This window comes from Camelus ferus, chromosome 8 (genome assembly GCF_009834535.1).
Source record: "Camelus ferus isolate YT-003-E chromosome 8, BCGSAC_Cfer_1.0, whole genome shotgun sequence".
Taxonomy (NCBI): domain Eukaryota; kingdom Metazoa; phylum Chordata; class Mammalia; order Artiodactyla; family Camelidae; genus Camelus; species Camelus ferus.
This window is the reverse complement of record NC_045703.1, coordinates 29,550,075-29,567,679: the sequence shown is the minus strand read 5'-3', so window position 1 is coordinate 29,567,679 and position 17,605 is coordinate 29,550,075. Positions and strand designations below refer to the sequence as shown.

General features: G+C 45.4%; 1 protein-coding gene across 1 annotated transcript in view; it reads right to left on the bottom strand.

Moving 5' to 3' along the window:
- Positions 1-498: 498 nt before the first annotated feature.
- FOXO3 (forkhead box O3) overlaps positions 499-17,605 on the bottom strand; it is a 108,244-nt gene continuing 91,137 nt past the window's right edge. Inside the window, 6 exon segments of the mRNA XM_032484644.1 lie at positions 499-1,403; positions 15,717-16,696; positions 16,698-16,741; positions 16,744-16,785; positions 16,788-16,885; positions 16,887-17,152. Coding sequence (XP_032340535.1) covers positions 15,752-16,696; positions 16,698-16,741; positions 16,744-16,785; positions 16,788-16,885; positions 16,887-17,152 — 1,395 coding nt within the window. The 3' untranslated portion in view covers positions 499-1,403; positions 15,717-15,751.

The window sequence follows — 17,605 nt, the reverse complement described above, 5'->3', positions numbered from 1 at the left end:
ATATATCACTTTGGAGAAGTATGCGTATGCTGTGCTAATCAGAGCGTCATTACACCAGTTTCATATGTACCAAAGGTGTGCCCAACTATTCTGTCTACTAAAGAGAGTAACTAATATAATCACACTTTCCGGGTTAAACAGAAAGCACCTATACAGCACCATAACTTTTTGAAAAGAAAAAATGAAATCCATAGAAGCAGGAGAGTGGAGGCGAGGAAAGGTCAAAACTGCCCTATCTTGCACTTCCATTGTGTCACTTGTACAATTACAATCTAAGAGTATATATATTTAAAAAAATCAGTTTCTACGCTACTGCCTCTCACTCATACACATCTAGTAGGTCAGATTATACAGAGCAAGGCTGAAAATAATCAAGGGTGTGCATTTAGGGAAATAGTGACTTGCGTACTTTTCACACATTTCTCACTGCAGGCTTCACGCTCACCTGTAAGTTCATTTCTTCTGCAAAGCAAAATGGAACTACTTTTTTTTCTTTTCTCCTTAAAACTAAATTTGTTAGTGGCATTTGGCAATGAGCAGACAGCTGAGGTGATTTCTTCCTTGAAAAAATCCTAATTTCTAACCAACATACCACCACGGTTGACTGTGGTAGCTGAGGATACTGACAGGAGACCACAGGCCCTACTGATCTGACAACAGCAGACCAGGTGTCAGGGGACGAGCCCCCCCCCCCACCCCGCCCCGACTCAGAACCGAGCACACGGGGTGGGACGCCACACCCCATTCATTTTGCCTACGCAGGGCTCCGTCCTGGACCAGGGCAGGGTGCACGGCAAACACTTGTGCCATTGTTCAGTTTTTAGAAAAGGAGTTTTCTACAAAACAAAAGAAGAAAGAAAATCCCCCTCTAGTTTATGTAATGCATTATTTTGGGGAGTTCCATAAACGCTTGTGACGCCCAAAGCCAGCACTGTACCTGGTACATTTTCCTTCTGTTTTTAAATTTGCCAGAGGAAGCATGATTAACATTTTAACATAAAAAGACTGCAAGTTAATGTATGTGAGAAACTTAAAGTCAAAGGAAAACAAACACAGAAACAACACTTAAAACATCCCATTAACCATCTCGATATTAAAACACCACAGGATGGCCCGAGGGCTCACGGTGTGCTCTGAACAGGGTGGGCGGTGCTGGCAGGGTGCTGTCCTTTGCTGGCAGGTGGCTGTCACCCCGTACAAGGAAGATTTTGCATACTTGATAGAGTTCTGTTGCCGAGGGTAAGTGCTTCACCCGGGGTAAGGGGCCGTTAACAGTCTCTGCTGGGTTAGGAAATGGCGCGGGCTCACAAAGGTGTTAAGCTGTAAACGGTATCACTGTCCACTTGCTGAGAGCAGATTTGGCAAAGGGTTTTTCTCTGTAGGTCTTGTGTCAGTTTGAGGGTCTATAGGAGGAGAAAAGAAAATCAGAGACGGTGAAGAACATTCAGATGGCAAGAGTGGGCGGCTCAGGGTCTCACCTCATCAGCTTCCATCCCCTCTCATACCTCTGGTCAAGAGCACTCGCAGTAAAGCTTTTTTGTTGCACTAGCTTTAAAGATCTGAAAACCTAAGGACAAAGCATGGAGATCACTTACCTTGTATCTGTGCTTTATCACACAATGCCCTCAGGTTAAAAAGCATAGAGGAACCAGGGTCATTCACTTGGGGAGGTTAACAAAAGCAAGGTAAATCAGGGTGTCTCAGTGGCCCCTGCCAGGTTAGGGAGGGCCAGGGTGCAGATGGGGTTTTGCCCTAGTGTGTGGATTGAGGGGTGTCCAGGGACATGGGACTTTCATGCTAAAACCCCAAGCACACCAGCTGTGCTTTTCTGGTTCTCCCCCACTGGCTATGTGGACTGACCAACCTTGCCTACCACCCTGCCCATTGATACCCCAAGACCAGGGGAGTTGAAATAGCCACTTTCTACAAAGGCTTCATCAGTCTGCCCTGCTGGGGGTGGGGTGGGGGTGGGCAATCTCGACTTCCCTCACTATAAAAGAAGTAATCTCTAAGTGGGCTATCTTAGGAATCTGCTTTTTATATTAAAAATCTGCAGAGAAAAAAATTATACACAAATATGGCCCCCAAAAACCTCCCACAAAACATCCCTTTAACAATTAACATTATTATTATGCCTCAGTCTTCAAATGGTAAATCCTCTCAAAGCATCTGAATGTATACAAACCTTACCAGACTTCATGCCACCATTGAGCCAGGAAAAGTTAGAGGATTAACAAAAAAAAGTATACTCGTAGAGATGTAGCTAAAGGAACTGACATGATAGGCTTCAGGACCTTTTGTTCATGGAGACAGTGTTAGCAGTCATGGCCGGAAAAAAATGGCTCTGGGCCAAGAAATGGAGAGAAAAGCGGTAGTGAAGCAACATGAACTCAGGATTGTCTCACCAGGTTAGGTGAACAAGTGATGAAAAATGCATCAGGAAGCTCTCACACACATTATGTACATTTGCTTCTCTCCTCTTTAAAGAAAAAAGTATCTTAAATTCACTTGGAATTTTCACAAACGTACAATTCTGTTCCATGGCTGGGCTGCTTGGCAGTCTTACCTTTTATTACCAATACTCAGAAAAGGCAGCAAGGCTTAGTATTTGCAACATTCCATACCCTTGGTCGCAGTTAGCCTCGCTATAGCTCCAAACAGGAGAACTTAGGTTGTTTTACTGGCGGCAGAGACAATGAAGCAGGAAAAGGCCCCTACTTCCTACCCCTTCCCCAAATATTTAGCTTCCCTGGCTGACGGCTTTCCTGGAGGTATTCTTTGCTTGGGAAGGGTACTAGGCAATGTTATCCTGGACTATAAAATAATTGATTTCAGAGGGAGAAAAAGTAAAACAGGTACCAGCTCTCAGGATCTGCGAGGGACTGAGCCTGCCAGAGTCAGGACTTGTCTAGCTCCTTCACCTGGGACCCAGAGGCATGAAGGGACGGGTGCAGATATGGTTCTTGGGGAGGGGATTCGGTTTTTTTCTTCACAATAACGTTTAATAAACCACAATCTAAGATCACTAAGCAATTAGTCATCAGGGGACTATGGTCCCCAAATCCCGATCCTGACTTACTGTAAGTACCAAGAGAGAAGCTGTAAGGTATTACCTAATTCAGACCCCATCCCCCGGTTCCCTTTGGTGTTAATTATTCAGCCATGGAAACCACTGCATGCTGGGAGGGTGACACACTTCACTCCCCAGTACAAAAGCAGAGCACGCAGCTTGCTCTAGTGCTAGTGCTGGGTCAGCATACGAGGGAAGAAGGCAGGGGGCACCTATGACCCCCCCAATGTGGCATTATTCTAACAGGACAGGGCATCAGCCCTGAAACCAGGGGCAGGAGGCCCATGTCGGCCAGCCTAGAGCAACAACCATCACAATCCTAGGGCCAAATTCTCATCCCCTTATGGAAAGGTCCAGAATCTTCAGGGAAATTCATCGTTAAGAACAGAAATACTGATCATTACTCTTTCCTTCTTCGTAGAATGGGCTTAGGACTCCTTGTGGCACTAGCTCCTGGCATGCCCCCAAGGTCTCACCAGCATGCCTTGGAACTGCTCAGGGAGTGGCCTGTGCCTGGAGGGTTTGCTGGGAGAGGCCAGGCCCAGGTTAAGAGGCCACTCTCACAGAGGACAGACTGAACAGAGAAACTCCCACTCCACAGGACAGAAAGGAGACTTGTTTCTCTGCAGTAGAGGGCAAATAGTTTGTAAAATACTGTGAAAACATAAAAGAACCAGATAAATGTTGAAGAGAAATGCACTCATTGTTCTAAGACAAACACCAGGACTCCCACTCACTGGGACGACCTTAGGATTAAAAATCGTCGTAAGGAAAGCAGCACCCCCACCACCTTAGATTTTTAACCGCTCTTTGGTGGCTCAGTGTTTGCACGTGTTCATCTGACTCCATCAAGGTCTGAAAGCATAGAGGGAGCACATTAAGTGGTGGGAATTCAGTGATACTTAGGCTGGGGACAAGTTTCCTGCATCTCAAGGATGCTCTCACCACTCTTACATTCTTTAAAGTAAGACAGTTTCGTTAACTGTAGTTGACGTGTGTATGATGATGCCCTTGTAAGTCTAAAAACATCAGGTTAAGCCAAACTTTTGGAAGGAAAAGGAAGCATACAGCTGAAGGGAAGTGCAGCTATCATTCTGCAGTTATTAGGCAATGGGCCAACTAACGATAAATATGAAAATGTCCTGTCCCATCAGTGACTTTCATTAACAGGAAGAAAACCTCCCTCTGCCCAATAAATAAGTTTGAAATCAGGCTGTTGATGCAAGGAAAATGAAATGGGGAAACCAAATGATGAGGCCCATTCTAAAAATATCTATGGATGCTGTCACCTGGTCTCTGGTGAAAGTAAGTCCCTCTATAATCTTGGCATCTGTAGGGAGACAAGTTTCTGCCTTAATTATCACCACTAAACCACATGATGTTCTAAGAAAGGGTAACGCCTCCAAAAAAACTGTACACAAAACATAACCCCCATCAACTTTCATCTGGGAATAAAACAAACGTTCCGACTGCTGTCCTCCCACAACTTAACTCCATAAATTTGGATTTCTCAGCAGTTTTTATCTTCTTGGCAGAGAGGGAAGGAACAGGACCCCGATACCAAATATGACAGGGAAGGAAATAAAGCCAGGGGGGATGAAATGCTCACTTCCACACATCCGTAAAGGCTATCCCCTGCTTTCCCAGCTAAAACTAAAAGACGTTTGGAGGAAAGTCTGCCTGAAACATCAAATTAAAGTGAAACACCACTTTCCTCACTCTTTAAACATAAAGATAATTTGAGCCAAACTTGCAACTCTTCAGCTGGGGACTAAATATGGAACATTGAGGATAGAAAAGGAAACGAATTAATGTTCACTGGAGCTGACAGGGAAACTTCAGGCGGCGTCCAGAGACCGGGTGGGGTTTCAGAGTATGGCTTCTCCATCCGAGCAGAGAGCTGCCTGCCAGCCCACCTGCATCTCTGCTTCACCCTGAGGGGTCGGAGGGACACTCAGCCCATCATAGACCACAGCCACCTGCCAGCAGCCAAGGCTTCTGCTGGTGTCACCCCAGGAAAAACATCATTCTTTGCAGGGCTTTGCTTAGGCGGCCACATCTAATTCTGAAGCACCAAAACGGCAGCAGCTCCAGTGGAGCTAATCTTTATGGCCCCAGCATGAAGCAACTCAAGGAAACACCTAATGGGCACAACAGCCTGGCTTAATTTGGTAATTTTTCACTATCTTCCAGGCTGGAATGGGTGATAAAGAGGACTCATGGAAGTGTGTGAACACCAGCCTGGTGGTCCCAGATAGCCGGGGCCTTGCTGATTAAAATGCACCTCTTTGCCTGCAGCGCTGGCCCAACCGAGGCCTCCTCCATGACAAATTGGGAAGGCACATCAGGGGGGAGGGGCAGCTTTACACAAACATGTTTGGGCAAATGCTGTCAACCTGCCATTTTAGACACTGAACAGTTTATGAGGGGAAAGAGCAGGCAAGGAAGAAGTTCTGGCCAGGCTGGAGGCCAAATCTGTACTCAGCTGAGAAGCCTCTGCTAAAGCAAAGTCAGGTTTCGAGGAAGAAGGGCCCACAGGCTCTGGTGCTCTCCAGTGGGCAAGTACTGAGGGAGAAGGTGGGATGTTACAGGGAAGCTTAAGATAAACTCTTCATGGCAAAGGTGACACTCTGGAAGATACTGAAAACATACTCAGTATACATTTTTTTTTTAAGTTTCACTTGTGTAAAAGCTTGCCCTGTGTAAGCACTTCTTTCTCCTCCTTCCCTCCCTCCCAGGCACTCCTGGGTTTCTCCAGGTGGCAGGTCCGTGAAGGCTGGTGACAGGCCCCTGAAGAGCGTTTGCCTCCAGAACCCTTCAGAACCTGGACCTGGTGCGGATGCCCTCCAGCCAGCCCACGTGCTGTGCCGATGAAACATGGAAACACGAGGAGAGGAGCAGCCACCCTGGCACTTCACGGCTGAGGGACAAAGAGGGGGTGACCTGCACAGAGTACTGACATCCCTCCTGTTTCAACTGCAGGGATTAACAACGGTTAATGTAAGTTTAGCTGAAGAATGTCCCATCTCTGTCTTTCTAGTGGGGCAGAGACTATGTTGACCAATATTCTTCGTGCATCCAGACTTGAACGTGGTGATCTGAGCAGAAATATGATACACATTGATTTATTATCAAGAACAAAGCTGCAGAGATGTCATATTTTCTTAAGATTCTTAGATTTTCAAACCACACAGAACAACTTACAAAGTTTGGGATTACATTCTTTTAAAGAACTGTCTTCAAGCTGAAAGACTTTAAGGGGCCTTTAGACCCTCTCTGGATGCATGCTTCCTTAACCTTAATTACAACAGCCCAAAACCCTGGCTGGCAGAGACCTGCGGGCTCAAGGCTCTGCTGCCCTCATCCCGGCTTTCCCGCCTACTCCTGCCGATGGGAACCCACCCTCCTCACCTGATGGGTCAGGTTCAAGCCCTTTGCCTGGTTTGCTCTCCTCACCCAAACAGCCTGACAGCTCCTCTGGCCCCACCCTCCCCAGGCTGCCCTCTACTAAACTAAGCCACTTACCTGGCGCCTCATCATACAGAGCCTGGAATGGTTACTTTCCATGCACGCTGAATTCCCAATATACTTAAAGCAGAGTAAAGCATTCAAATCAAATCAAACAATCGTGGAGCATCTACTATTTCAAGAGCACTGTCTTAGACATGGTATTTATCCACAAGAAGTGCATATTCCAGTCAGGGACACAAAATATTCTTGATGTCCCAGGTAGCCTGGAAAGTTGAAATAGAGGAGAGGCAAGCAATAAATCTTGGCTGAATAAATGAATGAACCACACTCCTGGAGCAGCCCTCTCTTCCTCTCTGCCAGTTCAAATACTTAACGTCCCTTTAAGCATTACAGCTTTCACGAAGCATTTTAAGCCTACATTTGCTAAGAGTTAATCTTATTTGAATCCAGACAGAACCTACTGCTTGTGGGACAAGACCTAGAATTTTAATGCCCTCTTTCTGGGAGGACGATGGCCTCTGATTCAGTTTCTAAAACTCTTATTTCTTATAAGACAAAACCTCCTAAGTATCAATACAAGACACAGTTTTAACATCCAACTAATTTAACTTTTAAAGTAATTAGTAAAAGTTTAAATAGTAAGCATGTAATAAAGAATTTACCTTCTCCCATCCTTCTGTACATCTACCATGCACACTATTACCAGCCCGCCAAGTTAAGAGTCTTGCTACTCTCTCAAATTGCTGTCACTACTAAAGTGATTTCACCATTTACAAAAAAGGGAACTGCAGTCCAGGAGGAAATGCTTAAAGCCATAAACCATGACCTGACTCTCACAATGTTTATGTCTGCTGGGTGTGGGGGGATGACTACACAGCGTGTGACTCCAAGTGTGTGACTCTTCACTGCATTTACTGGCCAGAGTTGGGGGGGGGGGTGTGCAGTCACACCTCTGGACTGGGATGCCCTACAGCCCTGGGGGCTGGGTGCAAGTGTAGCTGTGGAACCCCAGCCCTTCTAAGAGTTCTGCTCCCAAGCACAGGAAAGCAGGGTCTCTGAGGTCGTCTTTCCCTGCTTTAGACATGCAGAGTTTTGAAGACAATCTAAATTTTCCAAAAGTGATTCTGAAATTGAAAACACAAAATCAGCTATTTTAGTTCCACAAATAGTCCAAACCACTCGTCCGCCTGCAAGGTATGACCAGGACATGCAGGCAACACAGATTGTGGTCAAGAAGCAACCACCACACCAGCGCAACAGAGGAAGGAATCCAAGAAGGAAGTGAAAGGAGGGTCTCAGAGTGACTCCAAGATGGACAGAGACAAAGGACTGTCGTTCTGATGGCAGTGGTCTGGCGGGAGTGCAGATCCCAGGAGGGAGGTGGATCCACATTATCGGTGGCCGGGGTGGCCCTCTTCTCCCCGCTCAGCCTGACCAGCACTGTGGTGGTGAGTGCCAGGGTCTCCCTGCCATGGGCCCCAACCCGGGCCAGCAGAACAACCTGAGTTGACTGGGGCTGAGCAGGGAGTGCTTTGGCACTCAGGCGGCAGGGACACCACCACCTAAGGGACACTTTCTAACAGATCTACCAGTCAACACATATTTTGGGTTACTTAGAGGTGTGCTGGGCTGTATCGCTTTCTGATCATTTCTGAACATACAAATGACCAATGGAAGTTCTAAGTACAGTGACATATACATAAATGGAAGCCCAGGGCAAATTAATTTAAAAGTTCAACCTCAGAACTTCTGGCCTCTTCTTGGCCATTAATTTCTGCTAAGGAATCAAACTGAACATGCCAAAGAGACATGAATACTTAAAAAGTCTTATGGTCCAGACTTCTTTCATCAGAGAGAAATAGAAAAGAGAGGGAAGGGTCGGGGGAGGGAGACAGAGAGAGGGACAGAGAGAGAGAACATACTGATAAGCAAACCTTCAGTCAAACCAGGACTGGCAGTTACAGTTTTATACTCAGAAACACTAGAACTACTCTCTGAGGGCTTTGTGACTAAGTAATTCTCATCCTTTAATAAATGTCATAGATTTTTGCAAAAAAAAAAAAAAAAAAAGAGGTTACTAAAAAAACCCAGAAAATCTAGAATTACAGAGTAAGGTCCATTCTATCACTGGGAAGAGAAACAAAACAAAATACCCGCAACCAAGTGGGCAGTAGCTCTTCTGAGTGGTGTTTCAGCTCCAGGCTTGGCCCAGCCTCTCTAGTAGGACAGCTCCTGGAAAACAGCCCAATTTCTCTGGGTTTCCATCGAACTTAGAGTTGGGAGATCTTAAGGATACAGCGACCATATTTTCTAAACTCCAAATTGTGTCATATTAGTCAATAAGGTGATAAACCGGCAGCTCTTAGGGAGGCGGGGTCCACCGCCAGACCACTGCCAGCGTCACACCACTTATTGTGTGGCGATCTTTCTGCTCCCAGGAAAACTGGAACAGCTCTTCATTTCTCTGCATGGCTGGGATGGCCTGGTGGTGGGACGGGGAAGATCAGATTTTCAGGCTCTCTCCCAAGAGGAAGAAGCTCCACTGTGAGGTAGCAGAGAAGGGGCAGGGCAAGGCTTCCCCTCAGCAGAGTGTGCCCCTGTGGAGAGACAGGTCCCCTAAGGAAAGCGGGCTGAACAGCTAGGATTTCTCAGGCAACCCTTTAAAGATGCTAATGGAACACTTTGGGTACCACATTCCTCTGTTAGTGAAAAAGTAGCCTCTATCCTTGGTACCCCTAACCTGGTAGGCAGGACTTTTACGGAACATCAAAGGTTTCACACAACAGGCAATTGGTGTACCTTTTTAATGAAAAGAAGCCTAATTGATTCCAGTTTATTGCGGAAAGTAGTTGCTCTTTCTGCCAATAGTGTAAGACTGGCTTGGGTGCTTCCTTTATCCGTATTAACCTCTGGAGCCATTTAAATAACAATAAACATTAAGTAACTTCTTAAAAAGTTGCCAAAGGACATTAGGCCACATCAGAGCTAGTCCTTATAAGAGCTCTGTGGGGTAGGTTTCCATTTTAACCCCATTTTACAGATAAGCAAACTGAGACTCAAGAGAAATTGAGTGACTTGACTCCGTGATACATATCCGTGAAAACGGCAGCCTTCTGCTCCAGATCCAGTTCCTAATGCAGAGACATTATTTAACTTGGGGTGGGTTGCAGGGGAGGCTTTTTAAATCCACAGCTCCCCTCAGAGTAGAGTCCCCGGGACAGCGAGCTGGGAGAGAGTGGCTGGCTCATGTGCAACTGTGATGAACCAGTTCTAGAAATCAAACATAAGCTAAAGCAAGTGTCCAGCAGGGCTTTTAACAGGAACCAGCATCCAAATTTAGTCTGAACTCTGCCCTATTAGTAAAGAGCCTAGTTTTTCAGCCCCCAGACAAAGACAGGTGGGACAGACCACGTGATAACAGAACAGGACATGCTGAAAGCAGGCTTGTCCCAGAAAACCAAGCATGCAAAGTTGCCACACTGCCAGGGATCCTTTGCTCCAGCCTTGCATGAAAAGCAGTCTTTTCCTCCATGACAATGGTCGCCACCACCACTGCACCACCTTCCCAGCCAGGCCATGCACACCTTGAAGGGTAGAGTAATTTACCTCCCTCTATCCCCTGTGGCCAGCACACTGCAGGTACTCAATAAATGAACTGTGTTTAATGAGTTCAGACTCTTCTCCAGCATGTCTACCAACGTGTGGCCTGCCATTTTGCCAGGCAGCCAGCTCATCCAAGAGTAGAACCCACCCCATGGCTGAGAAAAGCTTGATATAAGACAAGGCCATACAGAAAACTCAGTAAGAATCAAGAGAGAAAAAAGCAGAGTCCCTAGTTCTCAAAGGGTTGCTGACCTCTTTCAGGATCTTTAGAGGATTCCTTAGGACACTGGTCCTATGGTTTCTGGAAGAAGAAGGGTTTGATTCAAGACGTCAAATAAACTTCGGAAACTCTGCAATCCAATCCTAGAAGGTTCATAATGTATATTAACTTCTGTGGCTCCAAGAAGTCCTGCAGGAAACAGCCCTCTTTCACTTTATTTAACACGGCGCTCCTCGAACATTTGACCACAGAATCAATCCACTTTCCATATAACCCACATAAACAGCCATAAATATCCTGAGGGCCGAGTATTTTGTGAAACATTGAGAAACACTGACCCACGGGACCTCTAAATATCTGAAGTGTCACTAACTCACAATGCAAAATTTTCATTCACTTTAGTTGTTTAAAATTTAAACTTCAAAACAATTTGGAGGGTGGGGAAAGCAGTATTTTCAAATCAAATGAACACATCAACAAAATCAGCATGAAGTAGGTGATGTCTCTTGCAGGAATCTCCATTTTGGAGTGAAAACCCAGCATTAAGACAGACATGTGTCTCCACGTCAGGAAGAGAAGGGAGTCAGTAAACATCCTCCCACCAGCCCAGGGCCCAGGCGGGCCTCTGGCAGGCCAATCTACCTGGCCAGGGCACAGAGGTAGGTCCCGACAAGCCCCCTTCTCCCATTTCTGTACAGAAAGGTCAGCCTATGAGAAGCAGGCCCCTGGGGGAAGACTATTCTTGTAGAAAATGTTATTTATAAGATGTTGAATATTGAGTGAATATTGAGCATTATAAACACTCTGAAAAGAGGCATTTATTGGGAGCTTAGTGTATAAGAATTTCCAGTAGTAATTCTGGTGATTTTCACTCCATTTATTTATGCTCCAGATAAGCTCTGTGGCTAAAAGACACCTTCTAGAAAGCCATTTATAAGTGCAATTGCTCGAAGAGCAAGAGTCACTCAGGCTCTGTCCCCATGCTTAGCAGGCCAGCCAGAGGTGACCACAGGTGCATTATAAAGCCAACAGGCCCAGGAAGCGCAGCCTTAGTGCTGGATGTCACTGCTTTCCAGGGAAAAGGCTGTATGTAAGGAGTGTACCAGCCTCTGCACAGAAAATCCCTTTTCATAGCTGGGTCAATTTTCCTTCACGGTTATCAACACTAAAGATCCAGATAGCCATTCTCTCCAAAAATGATAGTTCAGCCTTCAGGCTTTTAAAAAGGTAGGAATAAAGATCCCTGCAGATGCAGAATTCTCGAGGCCGGCATATTATAACCAAAGACCAGACTACAGTTCAGAAGTACAAGTAACAGTATAATTCTCCACACGATACGTACCATATGTTATATTCCCTAACACAAATAACTACATCAACAAAAGCAAGACATAGGTAGCCTATAGTATTGCCTGTATTTGGTTAGAATTAGTCCTGTCCTCCAACATGAATATTTAAAGACATAATGGAATCACAGCATTGAAACATCAGTCCAACAAGTATCAAAGATTTGCTTTTTTTTGGGAGGAAGCCTAAATTTAAATTCCAAATGGCTTCCAACACTGGAACCTGCTGTTTCCACACTAGTATGCCACTGTTTCTTTATAGTTCCATGTCATCACATATTAGCATTACATGTCCCTTACTAGGGCCATTGCATAGACAGAATGTTACATTTCAGGTTTAAAATTATACATACTATGCACCTTTAAAACTATGGTTTTGCTAAAAAAAAAAATACAACAAACTAGTGAATATAACAAAAAAGATGCCGACTCACAGATATAGAGAACCAGTGTGGGAGAGGGAAGGAGGGAGGGGCAAGATAGGGGTAAGGAATTAAGAGGTATAAACTATTAGGTATAAAATAAGCTACAAGGATATATTGTACAACATGGAGACTACAGCCAATATTTTATAACTATAAATGGAATAAAAACTTTAAAATTATGAATTAGTATACTATATACCTATTACTTACATAATATTGTATTATAGTTCAATTAAAAATAAATCTTATTGGTTAAAAAAAACCCTCTATGATTCTGTCCTCTTTTGACAGATGAGAAACCTACTATTCCAGGAGATTCATCAGTGGTGTGGCCAGTAGCAGAAAGAGGAGGAGAAATACCTCTCTCCTCTCCACCTAGGCTTTTCCCAGTTGTTTTCCAGTCCTTATCATTAAGTAGTTTAAAACCCAATTAAATACTGGGCTGTTCCCTTAGGGTCCCCAAATGCCAAAAGATGAAGATGAACAAAATAAAGCATGTGAATTTAGTCATCTTTTGACATCAATACTACAGTAAGACTGAAACTGCTTTCCCCCTGAGAGCAGACACACGTCAGTCTCAGGAGGGCTTACGGGACACTGGGCCTGGCAGCCGCCATACTCGGCCCCAGACGTGCCTGCTGCCAACGTCTAAGTGTGTGCACCAAGCTTCAGGAGTGCCTGGGAGAAGAAAGTGCCCTTCACACCCTAGTAGCTGGCACTCATAAGAAGTACGGTTATTTTTTCTTTTCCAGATAGACCCAAAGGGCAAAGGTTTTCACACGTGATCTAAAATGAATGACATGTGTGAAACACCCAGCCCTCCAGAGAAGCATCTCACCACAACGCCCCAGCAAGACTGCCTGTCAAGTGGACAGAACTGCTCCATTAACTCCACAAGCAGACAGCTCCCACCTAGGGTCACATGACCTTCAGTTAGTAAGCCTAGAGAATACCATAACTACTGGTTAAAAAAAAAAAAAGGCAAACCAAGGAAGTCATCATAGAACAAGTCTTGGGAAGCTGGGGTGGTTTATTTGGGAAAAGTGAGTTCTGAGATTGTGACTTAAGGCCTATTTTGTGAATTTAGGGAAATCTTCAACAAAGTGATAGGCACAAGTTAAGTTTAAAAGTAAAGAATATACATTAGGTCATATACGTAGGCTCCTGGCTATTTAGAGGAGCAATTCATTCCAAAGCAAGATGGAAACATGAAACCCAGAAACCAGACTCCCTCAAAGCCTCTCACTGTCTTTAGGATGTTTCTTCTCTTGCTCTGGTCATACTGAGCTGGTTTACATTTACAAAAAATTGATGACTTTTCATATATATTTTTTTCTTAAAAAAAAATTTTTTTTTTAAAGTACAGGTACTGGGATTGAACCCAGGACTTTGAACATGCTAAGCATGTGCTCTACCTCTGAACTATACCCACCCCCTCAACTTTTCATATTTTTCACTTATGAAATATCTTCTCAAAAAAATTTTACACAAAATGTTTCAAGAAAAAGGTGACTAACCATAAGAGTCCATGAGGGCAAAATAATAAAATGTGTAATCTCAGAAGTATTTATTATCAATAATAATTATCAATAATTCATTAAATATATTTTTAAAACTTAAGTATTTAAATCTCCTTTAAAATATTTCTATACAATCTTTTAGAATTACACAGACAACAAAGGTCTGTTATTCACCCAAAAGGAAAACCTATACTTGAAAAATTAGACAATAATTGGTAGTACATTTTCTTCTGAACTTGTCCTTTTCAGTGAACTAGAAAGTAACCTCTTACAACTAAACCAAAATTAAAACCTACTTGTGTCTTTAGAAGCCACAATCACATCCCTCTTCTTAAAGGAAGGCAAACTGTTCTTCTAAAAGCCAAATATCTAAATTTCTCAAGGCGAGTCTCCACCAGTCCGAGTGCTGGCTGCATGAACGGGTGTCACCCTATTTAGCTTCTGTTGCAGACTTTTTACCATCTCAAGGTCTATTAAGTGACTGGAAACATGTCTGAGTGCCATTAGGAGCCTGTTCCTGCCTGGGAGAGCAGAGACGCTGAGCATCACGACTCTCCTGACATTCCCCTTTCTACAACTACTCATGACCTGGCGGAGCTCACCATAGGAGACCCTTGTAATTCCTTCACCAGGGCAGAGGGTTAAACAAAACTCAGCTTTTTATGGCTTTGAATCCCATTTCTCTTTCACATCACTTAAAGGAGAGTGTTAAGTAGCTTGCTGACATCTTAAAAAAAAAAAGGAACTGGGGCATAGAACAGAGCCCCTGAACATGGCAGAGTCTGGGGTTGCATCTGTTGGCAGAAGACCCCAGTGCTCATCCTACTACTTGAGGAGGAGAGTTTCAGAGCAAGTGTGTGTACTACCTGCTACTCTGGCTCCAGTTCAGAGTACTTCTCATTTTTACCATCTAGACATTACTAGGAAGAACAATCATGGTTCAAATCATTCCAGAAATAGGGATTCTGGGTCCAGCTGTGTGGCCCTGGGCAAACTATTTAACCTCTCTGGGCTCCCTGTTTACTCACCTGTCAATCAGTATGTTCACCTAATTACACCGTACATACTTCAGCCCACTGCAGTTTTACAAAGCACTTTCACACATTTCAGCACATTTGATTTTTGAAATAACTCCATGAAGTAACAGGGGCTATTATCCTCATTTTATAAAACTAGAAATTGAGGCTCAGAGGCTAAGTGACACACTCCCAATAGCAGCCAGAAAGTAGCAGAAGTGGGACTTCTGAACCCTCAACTTCTGATTCCAACCAAATGCTTTGCTTGCCACATCATGTTGCATGATCTTTCTGGTTCCAACAGAATTAAAATGCCACAATTTAAAAAAATCTGTCACCATTTGCAACCCTTGTCACTGTTTGGAACCTGACATCATATATATGTTGGGGAACAAGAATTGAATGAGTTAAGTGCTCTCTCACATTAAAACTTCTATTTTCAATTTAATTTTTTTACTCTTTTAAATGCTTTGATGCTGAGTGCTAACTAACAAAGATGCTTAGTACCATGGTGAAGAATCTAACAGATCTTGCTTCTGGTGGAAAAACTCCTGTATGAAAGAGTCCAGAATACATAGCCTACAGTTAAATTAGAAGTACCTAAAAATTGTGACTTTACTGGGGGAAAAAAAGATGTAGAAATCACAGCATGGAAGATCGGCAATGGCAGCACTGGACGTGAGAGTCTAAGAAAGTCCTCTGGCTGGATCCTCAGCCTTGATGTTTGTGTGACCTAAGGTCCCCTACCTCCCTTCCCTTCCATCCTCATCCATCCATCTGGCAGAAGGACTTGTGTTACAGGGCAGCGAGGGTGACCAGATACAAAGAAGGAAACCTCTGAACATGTGTTCTTTTCACTGGCAGTAAAAGTCCTGAGCTGTCAGCAAATTGTGGAGAGGGGCACCTGACAGCTCTATTTGTCTTGCAGGTACAAATTGGAATGAACCGGTTGGGAGCCAGGTTACGATGCACCACATAAATAAAAGACAGCGCCCCCCCCCCACCACCCCTCTGGTATCACTATGCCATAGCACTGGGCACTGACCTGCTCTGCCCACTTCCCCTTTCCTCAGTGAGCCTTCAGCCTGGCACCCAGCTCTGAGATGAGGCCTGCTTAGCACCAGTGAAGCTCCCCACGTTCAAACCAACAACGTTCTGTGTGGAGATGAGGGAATCAAAGTTAAAATCCAACCCATCAGCATCCATGAGTTCGCTACGGATAATGGACTCCATGTCACATTCCAAGCTCCCATTGAACATATCCAGGTCCAAGTCGCTGGGGAACTTCTCATGGCCCATGACAGGGAGGTTTGCACTAGTTGAGTACAAGGAGGAGCCTGAGAGAGAGTCCGAGAGGGTTTGCATAGACTGGCTGACAGAAGACTGCTGCTGGTGTTTGGCTGACCCGAGGCTGCTGGAGTCGCTCAAGCCCATGTTGCTGACGGAATTCGACAAGGCACGGCTGCCACCGAGAGCGCCCTGGGTTTGGTGCTGGTGGTGGAGCAAGTTCTGATTGACCAAACTCCCCTGGTTAGGCTGGGCGGCAAAGGACATCATTGGGTCACTGCGAAGCATCACGTTCCGGCGGGAGTTCTGGGCAGACACAGCGGTGCTGGCCTGAGACATCAAGGGGTCCGACTGGGTCATCATGACATCACTGTGGCTGAGTGAGTCCGACGTGAGCAGGTCCTGGAGTGTCTGGTTGCCATAGTGTGACATGGAAGAGAAGGTGGCTGGCTTGTTTTCTTGGATGGTCTGCATGGGAGACTGGCGCAGGGAGTTCAGAGAGGAGGGTCCAAACACCGTGCTGTTAAAGGAGCTGGTGGGGGAGCCCAGGCCGGAGCCCTTAGTGGTGTATGGGAAGCTGGAGCTGCGCTGCATAAGCCCCCCAGGGGGTGATGGCTGGGACGAGGGGAGCGTGATGTTGTCCAACAGGTCGTCCATGAGGTTATCGGCCAGCCCATCATTCAAATTCATGGTGCCCGCCATGTCGGTCAGCCGGGGCAGCTCCACGGTGCACGGCTTATTTACGGAGGGTGACAGGCTGGCCGAACTGCTGTAGAGCATGGGGGAGAGTGGCGCGTCATCGTCCTGGACATCATCCAACTCTGTGCTTGCCAGGATGGGGGACAGGCGGCCGCTGACCGTGCTGGCGTTGGAATTGGTGCGAGAGCGGAAGTCGGTCCAGGCATCCAGCTCATCGCTGCTGCGCGACGTGGGGCTGCCGGGCCACTTGGAGAGCTGGGAGGGGCTGTCGTCTGCTGACTCCGGGGCCGTCTGCAGGGCTGCCTTCTTCTTGGCTGCGCGGCCACGGCTCTTGGTGTACTTGTTGCTGTTGTCCATGGAGACAGCACGCCTCCGGGGCGCCTTTCCGCTCTTCCCTCCGTCCGGGTTGATGATCCACCAAGAGCTCTTGCCGGTCCCTTCATTCTGGACCCGCATAAACCGGCTGTGCAGCGACAGGTTGTGCCGGATAGAGTTCTGCAAAGAGAAGGGAGAATGCAGAAGATGAGCCGGAATGGTCCGAAACTGAGCTCCCTGAAGAAGCAGTTATTAATCAGACTCATTTCTTAAAGCCTCAATTTCAGAGGCTTAAAAAAAAAAAAAAAAAAAACAAGCATCTTGGAATTAAATGACAACACTGTAAATGAAAAGTTCCATATTTGGGGGGTGGGACATGGTTTCAAATCCAGGAGATATATAGGAGTTCACTGACATTGTTTTTCTTAAGTTCTTAAGTTTCACTGTCCTCTCTGAAATTGTATTTCCCATACTGAAGTTCATACATACAATGTATTACCACACCATCTCTCCCTGCACTTTGCAACAAACCTCCCTGGCTCTCTGAGGGCAATTAATCACCTGGGGGACTATTTTATTCTCTCATGGTTCCCTCCTCCTCTAGCAGAGGCAGCACCCACCTTTTCTTAACCA